This window comes from Esox lucius, chromosome 15 (assembly GCF_011004845.1).
Source record: "Esox lucius isolate fEsoLuc1 chromosome 15, fEsoLuc1.pri, whole genome shotgun sequence".
Lineage (NCBI taxonomy): Eukaryota > Metazoa > Chordata > Actinopteri > Esociformes > Esocidae > Esox > Esox lucius.
In genome coordinates this window covers 6702536-6717703 of record NC_047583.1, presented here as the reverse complement: position 1 = coordinate 6717703, position 15168 = coordinate 6702536, and the positions used below count along the sequence as shown (strand labels likewise).

General features: G+C 48.0%; 1 protein-coding gene across 2 annotated transcripts; it reads right to left on the bottom strand.

Moving 5' to 3' along the window:
* Positions 1–2099: 2099 nt before the first annotated feature.
* Positions 2100–14954, bottom strand: rbm25a (RNA binding motif protein 25a). Of its 2 annotated transcripts, none has more exons than XM_013137560.4 (18): positions 14735–14954; positions 14246–14357; positions 14055–14104; positions 13774–13950; positions 13438–13510; positions 12911–13071; positions 12582–12776; positions 12217–12300; positions 8100–8458; positions 7841–7952; positions 7091–7180; positions 6544–6617; positions 6256–6406; positions 5322–5820; positions 4742–5052; positions 4183–4281; positions 3881–3928; positions 2100–3255 (listed from the first exon to the last, which is right to left on the bottom strand). In XM_013137560.4, the coding sequence occupies exons 2-18, from the start codon at positions 14337–14339 to the stop codon at positions 3163–3165; spliced, it is 2670 nt and encodes an 889-aa protein (XP_012993014.3). In that variant the 5' UTR covers positions 14340–14357; positions 14735–14954; the 3' UTR covers positions 2100–3162. The 2 variants fall into 2 exon arrangements, with proteins under 2 accessions (XP_012993014.3, XP_012993015.3); XM_013137561.4 differs by having other exon boundaries at positions 13453–13510.
* Positions 14955–15168: the final 214 nt, after the last annotated feature.

Genomic DNA, 15168 nt, shown 5'->3' with positions numbered 1-15168 from the left:
ACATATTTCCTCCTAAGTTAGTGATGTTGATACCTGGCAAGAGTCATAATGACTGAAGCTGAAGGCTCAAACATTTACCACAAAGAGCCATTATCAGAAATCAATGCACTTACTCCCAGGCTATTTCCACACGCCATGACATGCATTTCTCTATGATTTGTAAGATAAAGTGAAAAGAAACGCATCACAGTGTAACAAACAAAATATCAACTCAAAGCTCTGACAACTCTAGAGATCTTTAAATACATGTCACATTATTTCCAGAACATGAAGGAGGATGTTTAGTGCAGGTGTTTTAGTGCAGGTGATTCTGATCTGTCTCTTCCACTCCTAACCTTAAACCTGTTTCTGTAAAACCCACCACTTCCTGGTTCCTGCCCACACAGACAGGAAGTTTCCAAGATGCTCTGCAGGCTGCAGTGTCTTGAGGTCACATGACCTACCTACTTGTTGTTCATCTGGGTCACCTCTTTATTCCAATTGTTTTATATGTAGGTTACATTTAACAACAGTTTGTCAGTCTGAAATTATGAACACCTTTTTCCCTGCAGTTTTGTATGGCTGTTTACACTTTTTGAATGTTACTAAACTGATTAATAGATATACAGTCTTAGGGGGTAATTAGCAAAGCAGCAATGAAGTGGTTAATATGTGACAGAGTTGTACCTCGTACCAGGAAGTCAATGCTCCCTCCATGTGTTAGTGGAGGATGGGGTTAGTGTGTGTTAGTGGTCACAGTGAAACTGAACCCGTCAGCCTTGCAGCTCTGTGGGGGCGAAGTGAGAGGAGCAGAGAAAGCCGAGAAGAGGATGTGGTGTCAGACAAAACTCTGAACGCTGAAGAACAGGCAGGATGCTGAGAAACAACACCCTACCATTTCACCACAATCACAACCTCACCCAACCCACACCATGTAAAACACACCTGCAGGTCTCTGCAAAAACAGACGTTTGTCACATGCCCTGCTTGCCTATCTACACTTCAACTGTCACAACATATCCCAGAGAGCTTTTTGTCACGTGTTTTGTGACCACCACATACGCAGCTTCTTTTTTAGTTTAATCACGAGCTGTTCGACCATCGCATACGGTTTGACGGTTAATGCGGTTCTCCAAAAACATTCCACTTCCTGTGGAACTTTCAATTGTGTTCACAGAAAACATTGCATATCTCATTGCAATTGGTCTTTACATTGTAATTTCAGAACCGAAATCAGCCCTGCCACGAGCTGCTGTGGAAATACCTAACGAGAACGGTAAAAAAATAAAAAATAATGACAATTAGTGTGCAGGAACAAATACAAATTGGATAATCCAGTGTAAACTACCAGATTTACAGCGTTGACCCAAAAGCCCCAGAAGACCTTTTGAGTCTTCAGCTAGTGTGTGTATGCTGGCAGAACAGAACCAGACAACCCAACATCCCTCTTGCACAGCAGACTGCTCCATCAGATGAAATCGACCCAATCCACCAGAACCACTCAGTCTTTTACTCCCGAATTCTTTGGGTTATTTGGTCAACCGGCTCTGAAGCCATCACACAGGCCCAGGACTACAGACCCACAGCAGCATTCCAATGATTGACAGGCGAGACCAGAGGGCCTACGTGAGAAGCTCTGACCGGGACCTGGGGCAGACATTCATCATCACCAATCACAGACCCAGATAGAGAAAGGCTCAGATGTGCAACAGGTCATTTATAGAAGGTCTAGAGTTAAGTGTCATTATGTTTTGTCTTCTAAACCACGAGTTGTACCGTCTCCAGTGTAGCCTGACCTCTGGAGGTTAGGAGGGGTACTGCCTCCGGGGACACATGACCTCTAGAGGTTAGGAGGGGTATTGTCTGGTACACTTGAGTGCAGCCTGACCTCTAGAGGTTAGGAGGGGTATTGTCTGGTACACTTGAGTGCAGCCTGACCTCTAGAGGTTAGGAGAGGTACTGAATTTAATTTGCTGGCACTGTGCAAGAGATCCCCCTCATGATACAGTGAGATCAAAGGTTTATTCATTCCACCTGACAAACCATGTTGCTGGAAAAACTGACAAACCGCTCTGACACGACAGCTCTAAATTTACATATTGAACAAAAGAGTCACATAATATTGTAAAAAGCTTCTTTAATTTTATCATTAAATCACACAGCGGGGATAAACCCCCACCAGACATTACCTGGGAGATCGACACCTCGCTGAAAATACTAAACCATAAAGCCCAGTGCTCCAGATACAGTGGAAACAGAAAAATAATAATGGTTTTGGATTCTGACAGTTCCTGTGACCCAAATGGCCCCCTGTGCCACAACTTCAGACAGAGCCCCCCCCCCCCCCACACAGCATACAGTTACGGCTGTAGGCCCAGACAATCTCACGACTCCAACCAGAGATAGCAGGGGAGCCCAGACAGCCAGTGAAATCTCTATCTTTAATGCCTCTGAGCATTTCTGCGACTGAACTGGGCCACAGGTCAGCAGTTGCAAAGGCCTAGAAGACATTCGGTTGGAAAATATCTCAAGAGGGGAGAAAAACAGTGGCTGCAGAGAGGGGACTAAAGGCAGACCAGAGTTTCCCACATTGATAAAGACATTGTAATGGGCGTGTCGTGGAGCGGCATGTCTGGGTCCCTGTATCTCAAGGCCACTGAACGGAGGGCTGATGAGTACAATCAGGAGGTCTGGTACAGGCTTCTACACAAATGCAAATGGCGCGTATTTGTTGAGGACCAGAACTGAGAATTACATCCAAAGGGGCGAACCACACAGGGAACAGGAAGCCATCAGGGCCAAAAGTCAGCCTCCCTCGACCACCAGCTCAGAACCGGACTAGACTCGGATACCCATGCAGCAAGCCAGAGAGCCATTTGACATTCAGCACGGTCAAGCCCTCACACACACGCATACGAAAACAGGAGCTGTGGTTCTTCACTGATAGAACGGAGGGGAGAAGGACGGGAGGGGGAGGCGTGGAGGATGTTAGAGGGGGTTGCAGAAGGTGAAGAGGGTTTGTGGGGTTTTGAGGATGGTAGAGGGGCGCTGAAAGGCCCCTAGAGGGGTGTGATAACAGGGGGCTGGATACATTGGATCAGCCAGGACAGAGGAACCCTGGCCCTGACAGCAATAGTACTAGATAGCAGTAGGACTTTGGTGGTACTGTAGTAGTACTGGTCTTTACTTCCCCAGGCCAATCTTCTTGGCCTCTGTTTCGTAGATCAACAGCCTCCACATTTTAACAATGAACACCTCAGCTTCTTCATCCAGAACCTGGAAGATGACAGATCCGATCAGTTAGCAGCCCGGCATCCTACACCGTTTCACAACCGTACGATGTACACACACACACACACACACACACACACACACACACAAGTTCGTATGGCTATCCTCGTGGGGACCAGAAAATAGAAATTGCTTGCTCCCTTGCCCTAATCTTAATCTTAACCCTAAACCTAACCTAAACTCAATCTCAATAAAGTAACACTTAAGCCTAAACTTTACCTAGATGTAATGCCTAACCTTAACCCTAAACTTAACCAACAACGCCTGGACCTTAAAGAAACCCCAATTCTAACTTTAAAATGAATTGTAAGTTTGACCCTAAACCCTGAGCCGGAAATTGACTTTTGCCTCATGAGGACCGGCAAAAGGTCCCCATGAGTACATTTCTGGTAAAAATCTGGTTTTACTATACTCATGGGGACATTTGGTCCCCATGAGCATAGTTAGACCTAAAACACAAACGCATGCACGCACACATTCTGTAGAAGCTGAATAACATGGCATCTAGCAGAACACTTTCATCTGAACATCTCTTTATAAAACACACGAGGCAACAACTGGCCACGCCTATCAGCTGGTTCCTGAGGATGCGGAGGGGTCTGACACTCACCATGGCAACATCATCCAGGATGCCCTGTGGAGTCCCATGGGCCATCACCTACAGGGGAGGAGGCAGATGGTGAAACACCGGGTAGGACAACAAGGAGCAGCGAGTGCCTCAGAAACATCCCTGACATGGCGCCCACAACTCCCACCGTCGCCGAGCAAACCTAGGGCCCCATACGCTAACGGCCGGTCTCGCTACGCATCATAAGAGCCGGGGTTTAAACGGCGCCCACCCACCGCCATGTCACGTAGCGCTTCCCCCCACAGCGACTTAAAGTCCAGAGCAGCAAACCAAAAAGAACGGACCTTAGAACAGACGAAGTCGACGAGCGTGGCTTCCTCCTCGCCGATGTACTCTATGATCTTCTTGTTGATCCAGGGCCTGATGCGACGGTCCATTAGACTCTGACAGGAGAAGGAAGAGAGGAGGACAAGAGCGTCAGACACATTGGGACTGCAGCCGTGTGGTCAGGTCTGAGACCGGAGTGCTGAACTCCAGGTTCAATATGTAACGAGAACATCGATTAGATCAGATTAGACCTTTGAATGCAAACCACAGAGGAAGTGAGGCCACACAGAGTCACTAGCACCGTTGTATTACCAACTGACCCACATGAGGCTTGTGGACACCAACCCCTACCCTGAAGCAGCCCGTTACAGCAGCCCAGACCTGTTGCTGGTCCAACACCTACACCCATCAGAACTGTCACGAGGTCAGGTCAGGCTCATATCACTATCGTGGCAAACAAACTAAAACTTTATTTCTTAAGGAAAATGTCCATAACGTTGCTTCCTTTTTGGCAGCGACCGTTGTCACCATGCTAGCCAGCCCGTTGGAAGCCGCGGTACGGGGCTTCTTCCTCACCGTGTCCACAGCTGTCCAGTCCAGAGGGTAGTTGAACAGCTCCGGGCGGCCCGTGGGAATCTTCTCGATCAGAGTCCGGATGTGTTTCCGTTTCTCCTCAGTGTTCTGCCCCGCCTTTCCCCCCGGCACCTCCGCCCCGTCCAGCTCCAGGCTCTTATCGTCGTCGCCGTAGTCCAGGGGTACCAGCTTCCGTTTCCGCGGCGCCTCGTCGGCCTCCTCCTCCCCGAACTTGTTGAAGACGCTGTCGACGGAGGCCAGCTTCTTACGACTGCTCACGTTGTGGGTCTGGTGGTTGGGGCTCCCGCCGGCACCTGCCAGGAATAAACCACAGGGTCAGTTACCGGTGTCGGTTACCGGTGTCGGTTACCGGTGTCGGCAAGGGACAGACACAAAATATGAGCAGAGTGAAATGCTAGACTAGATAGGCTGGGAAGAGACTGATGTGCTATGGTGGCAGAAAATTCAGGTACAACTCCTGAAATTAGTAACATTTCCAATACTCAGGCTTCCTGAAATCCTGGTTAGAGAATGCCGCAATTTTCCTCATCTAACCAGGAGACTGGCCCCTGGGCCGACATACCCAGTTTGAGGCTGAGGCCTATCTTGGGCCGGTGTTCCTCAGTGGGCGGAGCCTCCGGGGAGTTCTCATGAGGGATGATGATGCCGCAGGGAGACTCGTTGCCGGGGGAGTTTGGAGTGGCACCACCGCTGCCTGACGACACAGAGGGGGCCGACGTGATTGGCCGCAGGGTGGGCTTGAGGTGTGGGTAAGGTCTGATGTCCGACGAGTCCTCCTCATCACGATCGTCAAGCTCCTCCCCCTCCTCCATGTCATCGTCTGATTGAGGCTGAATGTGCTGGGGAGGAGGCCTGTCTGCAACTCCTCCTCCTCCTCCTCCACCTCCACCCCCGCCTCCGCCTCCGCCTCCGCCTCCCCTCCTGTCCCTGTGGTCCTCCCTCTCTCTGTGTTCCCGGTGCTCCCGGTGCTCCCTCTCGCGGTGCGGTTTCTCCTGCTGCACCTCCTCCTCAGGCTCTGGCTTCACTGGAAGCTGACGCCTCCTCTCTGCCTCCTCCTCCATCTTCAAAGCAAAGCACAGTGGATCAAAAGAGAATCGGACACTAGCAACATCTGAACCGTTCATATTCTCATTTGATTGACTCCTGCACCACATGGGAACACAGCCACATTTTGAAATGAGTCGTGCACATATCATGCGTCATATAAAACTGGTTTGAAAAGAACATCCAGGGGTGCAACGCCTGAAGTTTGTGATGGATATTAAAGATCATTGGCGCGTTCAGTGGGTTGAATTGGAGACAAACCTACATGGACTAAAAAAGTAAAACGTATCAATATCCACTTCAAAATGTAACTGAATGAAGATTCGAGATTCAAGTGACCCTTTTAGGAGACTGACTGTATAATTAAGAGCTGAAACTATGATGACAGACAGACAGAGCAGCCCCTCAGACAGACAGAGCAGCCCCTCAGACAGACAGACAGACAGACATACCCTCTGTAGCTCAGCGTCAGGGTCAGGATGTCCCTCTGCTAACAGTCTTTGTCTGATCTCCTCATGCTCCTCTTTCTCCCTTTTCCTGTCTCGATCATCCAGCTCCGTCTCCTTCTCACGGTCTCTCAGGCGCTTCTGCAGCGCACTGCCCCTGAAGGAACAGACACAGTGACACTAAAGACCAGCGTGCTCTGAGGAAACGCCAGGCGCCGTGACAACCCGGCGCGACAGTGACAGAGGTGACACCCCACACGTTGGTGTGTCTGGGTTCTGAGGGTGTGATCTCACCTGTAGTACTTGGGGTCATCCCGGTCATCGTCATAATCCTCCAGGAACTCTTTCAGACGCTTGCCTTCTTTGGTCTGCGGAGGGAACAGAGGATCACTGCATGAATCCACGGAGACCGAGCCAGCTCCCAGGGGCCAGAACCAGCTCCCAGGGGCCAGAACCAGCTCCCAGGGGCCAGAACCAGCTCCCAGGGGCCAGAACCAGCTCCCAGGGGCCAGAACCAGCTCCCAGGGGCCAGAACCAGCTCCCAGGGGGCATACATGTGACTACACGTTAAGATACCATGTGCCTCTCTCACCACCCACCCAAACTACACGTACCAAACTCTACCGACTGAGCCATAACAGTGGCATTAAGGCTGTTCTTAGGCACGACGATGCGGAGTTCCTGGACACCGGCCCTAACGGTAGTATATTGGCCAAACAACACAAACACCAGAGATGCATGTTTGCCCTCATTAAATGGTTACGAATGCAATCAGGAGAATAAAAAGCCCTTTTTATAACTTTTTGTTTTATTCATGCCAATCAGCATTCAGTGTTTCTACCATGTCACGGCGCCTCTCCTCCTCTCTCTGGTTCTCCTTGTCGTAGTCTCTAGCCTTCTTCCTCTCCCGGATCTCCCAGTTCTTCAGACGCTGAAAGAGGACGGGCAACAAGCTGAATTAAACACGTCATCTACAACATACAGGCACATGATGTATAGAGCAATACAGTGCATGGAAAGGTGGGAGCCAGGAAGAGAGCTTGTTAAATACAAAAAACTGGAATGGTGATCTATCCAATCAGAAGCCAGGGTCTTAAGGACAGGTTCATCAGTGTTCTGCAGTCAGACAGAGGCAGGATCAACACTAGGGTCCTAACTGACACACAGCTCACTACCCGGGGCTCAGCAGGGCCCATGGGCCCTCTTAACACTAGGGTCCTAACTGACACACAGCTCACTACCTGGGGCTCAGCAGGGCCCATGGGCCCTCTTAACACTAGGGTCCTAACTGACACACAGCTCACTCCATGGGGCTCAGCAGGGCCCATGGGCCCCCTTAACACTAGGGTCCTAACTGACACACAGCTCACTCCATGGGGCTCAGCAGGGCCAATGAGCCCTTGTCAACAGTAGCTGTCAACCTAGGGAATAGGGCGCTGTTATGAGTCAAATGATAAGCGCTATTGCATCCCATCCTGTCTAAGGACGTCACCTAGCCAACAACTAGTTCTAAGCCAAAGCTTAGGTCACAATTGGCATGTAGTGCACTAGTTTTCAGCCGAGGATCCATTAGGGACCCGGTCAAACTCACCTCCTGGTAGGCAGCCTCCTTGTCCCTCATCTTCCGCTCCAGTTTCCTGCGTTCGTAGGCCTCTTCCTGATCCTCCTCGCGGTCGTGTTTCTTGTCATCCCGGCTCCGTTCTCTACAGGCAAAAACAAAGGGTCAAGAAAACGAAAGATTGTCGGTTTTGATCACAGAGGACACTACGAACGAACCGGAAGGTTATTTCCCTGAGTAAAGATGGATGGTATGGTAAATGAGATGTATTCAGCATCAGCATCACACCCACCTGGATCGGCTGCGGTCTTTGCTGACTTCTCGACTCCTCTCCTTCACCCGCTCCCTCTCCCCACGCTCCCGTTCTCCTCGCTCCCTCTCTCCGCGCTCCCTCTCTCTCTCCTTCGTCCGTTCGCGGTCCCGGTCAACCCGATCCCGGTCAACCCGATCCCGGTCCCGGTCTCTGTCCCGCTCTCTCTCCTTGGAGTTGTCGTTCCTCTCCTTCTCCTTTTCTCTCTCCTTTTCCCTCTCCTTGTCCCGGCGCTCCCGCTCGCGCTCCCGCTCGCGCTCCCTCTCCTTGTCCCTCTCCCTCCTCTCCTTGTCGATCTCCTGCCTTTCCTGTTCCTTCTTCCCCTTCTCCTCCTCTAGCTTCTGCAGGGGCCCAACAGGAAGAAGAATCAGAAACAGTCAATCCCTCCACAAAAGTATCCACCATGGACAACCACAGCCAACAAAACACATTGAGAACGAGCTACTCTCTGCAGAGGAAACTGTATGTGGTAAACAGAGGTAAAACATTATGATGTAACTACTGGTTACAGTCTCCGGCTGGTCCAGCCTCGCTCACATACAGTCTCTGTCTGAGACTCCTTGCCTCTTGGGAGAGGGGGGGGGCAAGAGAACGGCCTCATGGGTAGAACGATGTCCTCCGAGCGTATCTTGATTGATGGTTCTTCAGTGGGTTCAGCTCTGGTGTTGAACAGGTTTGAGCAGATGTGCGCTGTATATCACTGACTTATTTTCCTGAAAACTGACATTTTCCTGAAGAACAACTGTGTGACTTGCTCAGTCGGCCAAATTTCCTTTAAAGAAGTGGTATAATTGAGCAGGGTAGTAGCAGTAGTAACTTTATAATATTTACAAGGTCAGATGCGGTTATTTAAAGGAACAGTTTACTTTCTGTCAGCCTCAGCGATATTATTGATGCATGAGCATTGCAAAGTATAAATAACCTCCACTGGCAAAGTTAATTTGATTATTAAAGGATTAAGCTTGCTTGCATAATGCAAAAATCATGCAGGTAAATTAAGTAGGCTAGCTTGTCCTATCCTCTCTCTGGTGATGTAATATCCTGTCCTCTGCTGTCCCAACGCTGAGGCTCTCTCTGATGATGTAATATCCTGTTATTTTAGCAACACACCTTAAGGCCCCAGACACTGACTCAGCTGCAGTTACTTTACAGCCAATGTCCACTCAGGAAGTCACAGGACAGAGTGATTCTCATGTGACTGCGTGCAAACATAGCTATGATTTCCACTGTTGGAGAGCACATCACAGACGCTGTTTGGTTATCTCAACCACGGTACAAACCACATTATAAGGCATGCTACACTGTAGGAAGGCTTGGACAAACAGTAATCAAACATCTTCATGAACATCACGGCACCACAAAGACAACTGACTGAAGCCTATAGCACCGAGGGAATCCCTTCCTCGGAGTCCAGGCATGAGAACAGCGTCACACCATCTACTGCATTCTCGCTCCACGGTGACAGATCTGTACTAGGCCTGACTAGGCGAAGGGAGTCAGTCCTCAGGGGGAGGCCAGAGAACCCACTTCACCAGGCCCAGAGGGGGGCCGACATGATTGGGCACATTCTCCAGTCATCACACATCCACAGCCAGTACAAAAGAGAGACATAGGCCTTTTACATTGATGGTTGAGTCAATGCAGGTAGGGTATTCCACTTTGGGAGAAGGAATAAAATCATAGAACGGGTCTTACCCAGAGGTAGTCTTCTGATGTCCGCCATCGGGTCGTATCAGACCAACAACATGATAGACAGCCACCAACTCGCCCCGCCAGACAGGCACCAGCAGCCCGTCAACATGTCCAGAATGGGCGCTACAAAATGTCTATGGGGACGGTCCTTCATTAGGAAGGTCACGAGGAGACCAACAGAGGTCGGAATGTAATTGGGAGGCGTTTAGTGACGCGTTTACATGGGTATGACGGCCGAACGGGTTGGGCGTTACAGCTGGTCTCCTGTCTGGCAGGTGAGAAAGGGAGAGGAAAGGAAAGAAGGAAGGACGTACAAAGAGAACAGACGCACTGATTCTTTGGATTATTCACTGGAAATGAATGAGCCGAGATGTGGGGCTATGACATCACTTCAGCAGATGTCTCGGTCTCTGAACTTACCTCCACCTGAACTGACCAGCGGTGACGAGCAGAACCCGGACACTGTCGTTCATACGGCCAAAACTACCACAACAACCTAGCCTGGGTGACTCCACCGCTATAGAGGTTTTATTGTGTTAAAAGTAAAACATTTAATAATCAAAATATGTACTTTAATATGGTGACTTAAAGCTTGTATATTATTGCCACTTTCAGTATATTTATATTTACCCTATTTATATATAGCCCATCCTGCCTTTAATATAACCAACAAGCGCTTTTTGGTAAATAGGTACTAAGCAAGCATAGCAAAACAGAAAGGTAGCTCCTATGTTTAGCATTAGGAGCTAACTAGATAACAGCAAGCTAGCTCAGCATTTTAGCTAACGTCATACAGTACATGTTTCAGAATTCCCATTTTACAGGGAGAGAGAGGAGGATTTCTTTACACCCACAGGAAAAACAGAAAATACTCATGGGAGGAGCAACAGCTCCATTTGCAGCCATATTGGTATTTTCCTGCCATAGCCTGAGAACCACTGAGTACACCTGTATCCAAAGGGAATTACCTCTGATGGTAACACTGTTAGAGGGTAGATATATAGATTTCAGATATGATGGTGGAAGTAGAACTGATAGTTATATTGTATTATTGTAAATGCTGAAATTGTGCTAATACTGGTAATACATTATTGTTTATTTATCCCAATCATTCAATCAAATCTATTTATTTCCATTGGTATTCACAACTACCATTCGATTGGTTTTATTTCTACTATGAAAATTAGCGTTTGTTACTAACTCACATTTAACTCATAATATATGTTGTGCATACTGATGCTTTGGAAATATTTACACAATTTATTTCCAATTGAGCAATTTAAAATGTATGAATTTCAGAGGGATAGAGAGCAAGACAGGGGAGAGAAAAGTAGAGGAGGTCAAGGCTGGGGATGTGTAAAGACAACAGACAGATAGAGGAGGAGGTCTTACCTGCCTGATCTTCAGAGGTCAGAGAACTGCTGTGGAGGGGCGCCCCTTGCTTAAGTACCCTACACTGGAAACTACAGCAGAAGTAGCTGTAGTGGTTATTCACTCAAACGCATCCCAAGCGCCACCCTGTTCACTACATAATGCACTACTTCTAACCAAGGCCCATAGGGTCCCACAGGGCCCTCAGCCTGCTTCAAACATCATAATTAAGTAACACAAGGACCTGCATAGGTTGACTGGGCTATCTGGCCTTCGCACAGCCAGAGGGACCTCCGTTTACCCATCCCAACCAACAAATAGCTCCTACATGGGTGTAGCCAAAGGAAAGATGGCCCCCTATTCCCTCTAAAGTGAAACCCTTCTAGTTGGGGCCCTCAGAGCCAGCTGCCCCTGTGCAAGTCCTTCAGCAGGGAGCGCCCATAACGTGTAAAGAATAAATGGAGTATCATACTTACATCCTATCCTCGCACACTTTTCCCAAAGCTCTGAGATTCATCTTGCTTTAGTCACCATATGATCTCTACCATAATGGTGGGGTTCAATCAATAGATTAGCTTTAAGGGTACATAACGTCCATGCACTTTGACCCTACTACACTTTGACCTAGCTGGACACCAGGAGAAGCTGATGCTTTAAAACGAGAGACAGAGGATCCTAATAAAACACTGAACACGGCCTGGTTAGCGATGTCCAGCATAGCTTTACCTCAACTGACAGTTGACTACACTATGCGGTTCAGGCTATGGAAATCATCGGTCATTGCTGATCGATGGACATCACTTGTTGTTTAGCATAAATCTTTAATTTCAAAAAGTTCAATAGATCAAATTTACCAAATGAGAAAACATTTGGACTGCAGTTGTTGACCATATTTGAAATGAATGTCCCATGAAGGGAGGTCAATACATCAATGTGAACTCCTGTTGCGGATGTAAAAACTACACTAGCCAAAATCTACATGTGGGTATTGCAGTTTCTCTAATGTCAGTGTTGAGAGAACTGTAGCGTATGTTACCTTGTGAGTGTCTCGGAATTTACTGATCTCTCTGGATATCAGGTCTCGCTTGTCATCTTCCATCTCCATGACATTGATGTCATCCTGGGATACAGATAAACAGAAACGAACGTTAAACAAACAAAGGTTCATAAAAATCCTTCTCATTAGGAAATGGCAGAACAACACTCAGGTCAGATCCTGATGTAATATGCCCTAAGCATATGCAGAGAAATTAGAGGATTTGATTGGTAGCAGGGCGAAGAAACTTCCACCCAGCCTATCAGAGGGGAAGGCGGATCCTCAAAATGACCACTCTGCATACTGAAACATGCAGGCAGGCCAATCATTGTCCAGTAACTTTCTGGAAGCACATGTTCTACTACCTCCTCCTTTTTCTTCTCCCTCCTCTTGCGGGGATGATTGTCCCCATCTTGAGAAGGGGCGTTGAGCTCACTGCCATACTCCCGGATCAAACCCTCGATCGCTCCCTTCACTATCTGGTCGCGGCGCTGGGTTTCCTCATCAACGGCATCTTCCTCGGCCTCCTCTTCCTTGGTCCCATCCTCAGGCTTAACATCCTACAAAATATCAGGAGCGAGTTAAACTCAAATCACAACCTACCAGGCACATAGATAACAGGACAATAGACTGGGTCTGAACATGTGTGTGAATCCAGTGTATCACTCGGGCACAAACGTGCATGCCTGCCTACCCCATTGGCACTCCTCTTCTTGGCCTTCCATTCTTCCAGCTGGGCCTTGGTCTTAGCATCCACCTTCACCAGCAGCTTCTTGTCTCCGAGCAGCAGCTCGTGCAGCAGGCGCAGCGAACGCAGGGTGGACTCTGGCTCCTTGTACTCACAGAAGCCAAATGCTACACACAGACAGAGAGACAGACAGAGATGAAGGACTTCCCTGACGTCAGGAAACAGAGAGGTTACTAGTGAACACTCGGGTTGGAGGAGACAGGAAAGTGAAAGAGGGGACACGGAGTGCTAAAAGAAAGAGGTTTAGGGTCTAAACTTTGTTCTCTTGTAACAGAACTGCCAGTGATCTGAACCACAAGCAATTAAAACTAAGATCAAACCAATTGTTCAAAAGAGATCAACGACCTATTGCATAATTTAAGTTGAAATGTTCCTTTTGGGAAAGAGGTATCAAGAGACGAAGGTTTGCCAATCACCTCCTTTTAGACTTGGTCGTAACAACACGTAAAAAGGAAAGTAGAGAAAGGTTGTACCTGTTTTATTTTTACCTTGCAGTTTCCCGGAGGCTCCTTGGACCCGCTTCCAGCTCAGCACCAGGCCACATTTCTACAGGACAGAGGAAAGGACTGTTACCAAGAGAACCTTCATCTGTCTCTGAACACCAACATCGGTGAGCCATCCTCAGCAATACACCTAAACGGTTTATCTAATGCCTTTTCATGGAAGATCTTTTAACATCAACTGTTGTCAAACGTTCTTGTCAGGAAATCCGCCTAGACCCCCCCGAGCAGCAGGGCAGTTTGCACAGGGGCAATGAAGGAGCCAGAACACATAAAAAGCTGGGTGCTTCCATGGCCTGGCCTGCTTACCGCTAACAACTGGCGGACCAGCATGTCAGAAGCCCTCTCTGAGATGTTCCCGACAAACACTGTGGTGGTGGGGCCTCCACTGCCCCCCTCCTCGTTCTCCTTGACTCTGACTATGTTCAGCTCCTTCCTGGGGGTAAGAGGCTTCTGGATCATCGACACCGTGGTAGGAACTAGAACCTGCAACTCAACAACAGTGCAGACATTAGAAGGGTGGCATTGTCTGGGGCCCCAATCAGTATGATGTCCCAGTTTTAGTGTGTGTAACCACAGTTCAGGCCTACCGTAGGTGCAGAAGTCATTATCCCCATGTGTACTGGAATCATGGGCGTACCTAGAGGACACAGACAGAACTTTACCACAGTATTTATCAATACTAACTAGATTAGAAAATGTGAAATTATTTTGATACCAATCAAACTGGCTGCGTGATAACATCCAGTTTGATCACACAGATTCGACCATTCTGTCTCACCTGCTGGTACTCCCTGAGGAAACCCTGGAAACTGGGGAGGCCGAATCCCGGGGGGCAACTGGGGAAGGCGGTTCAGGTGAGGGGGGTACGACATCTTAGGAGGTGCAGTAACCTGGAAGAAACAGAAATGCATAATTTCAGCGACTCTTCAGGAACCCGTACGGTGGCTAGATGTTGGCCTGTGCCGACTGCGGAGATAGCTACTAGGCTAACTACAATATGCTGGCTAGTGTAGGTTACTTACTGTTAACCTAGGCGGTAAGCCTGAATAACCGATGTATCACATTCACTTAAAAAGTACACCTATAAAATAACTCTAGCATACAGCGTTTCTAGCTAGTCAAAATAATATCTAGTTTACATTTCCTGTTATAACTGCATAATAGCTAACACAGCTACCACCACGCTAGAAGACAGCTAATGTTGCTAACCTGCTAATTGAACTTTCCTGACGTTAACTTTTGCTAAATCGCTAGGGTGTTTACAAACCTCAAACCAGGCGTCTCGTACAAAATGTACTCTTGTATCAACGTAGTATAGCTTTCGTGTGAAATCTAAATTACTTTATGAAAAATATTATGTATCTCTTTGTAACTTGCTTGCTAGCAATGTTTATGCCGCTAACAAGGACCTGTGTTTTTCGCAATGCACTGTGGGATGTCATCTTAACAAAGTATTACCATTCTTAAACACTTAGGGGCGACAAAGAAACATACTGGACCATGTATTAGTGACTGGGTCGTAACGGGACGCAAACCACATTTATTTTTAGTACATTACCGTGACTGGTCCATACCAGTTGTTTTTATATCTAACAACCGGCCAATAATACATAACCAACACAAACCACTATATTTATGTCACCTTACACGATATTGATTATTTTATTAATTGATATGCACATTTCTGTTAAATTACATTCT

Bases quoted from the DNA above. Each gene is read 5' to 3' on its own strand.
- rbm25a (XM_013137560.4), bottom strand. From the start codon at position 14,339: ATGTCGTACCCCCCTCACCTGAACCGCCTTCCCCAGTTGCCCCCCGGG. The intron at 8,459-12,216 runs GTAACATACGCT...GGGCCCCTGCAG, and splicing joins AATTCCGAGACACTCACAAG to AAGCTAGAGGAGGAGAAGGG. The intron at 4,282-4,741 runs GTGAGGAAGAAG...TTCTCCTGTCAG, and splicing joins ACTGGACAGCTGTGGACACG to AGTCTAATGGACCGTCGCAT.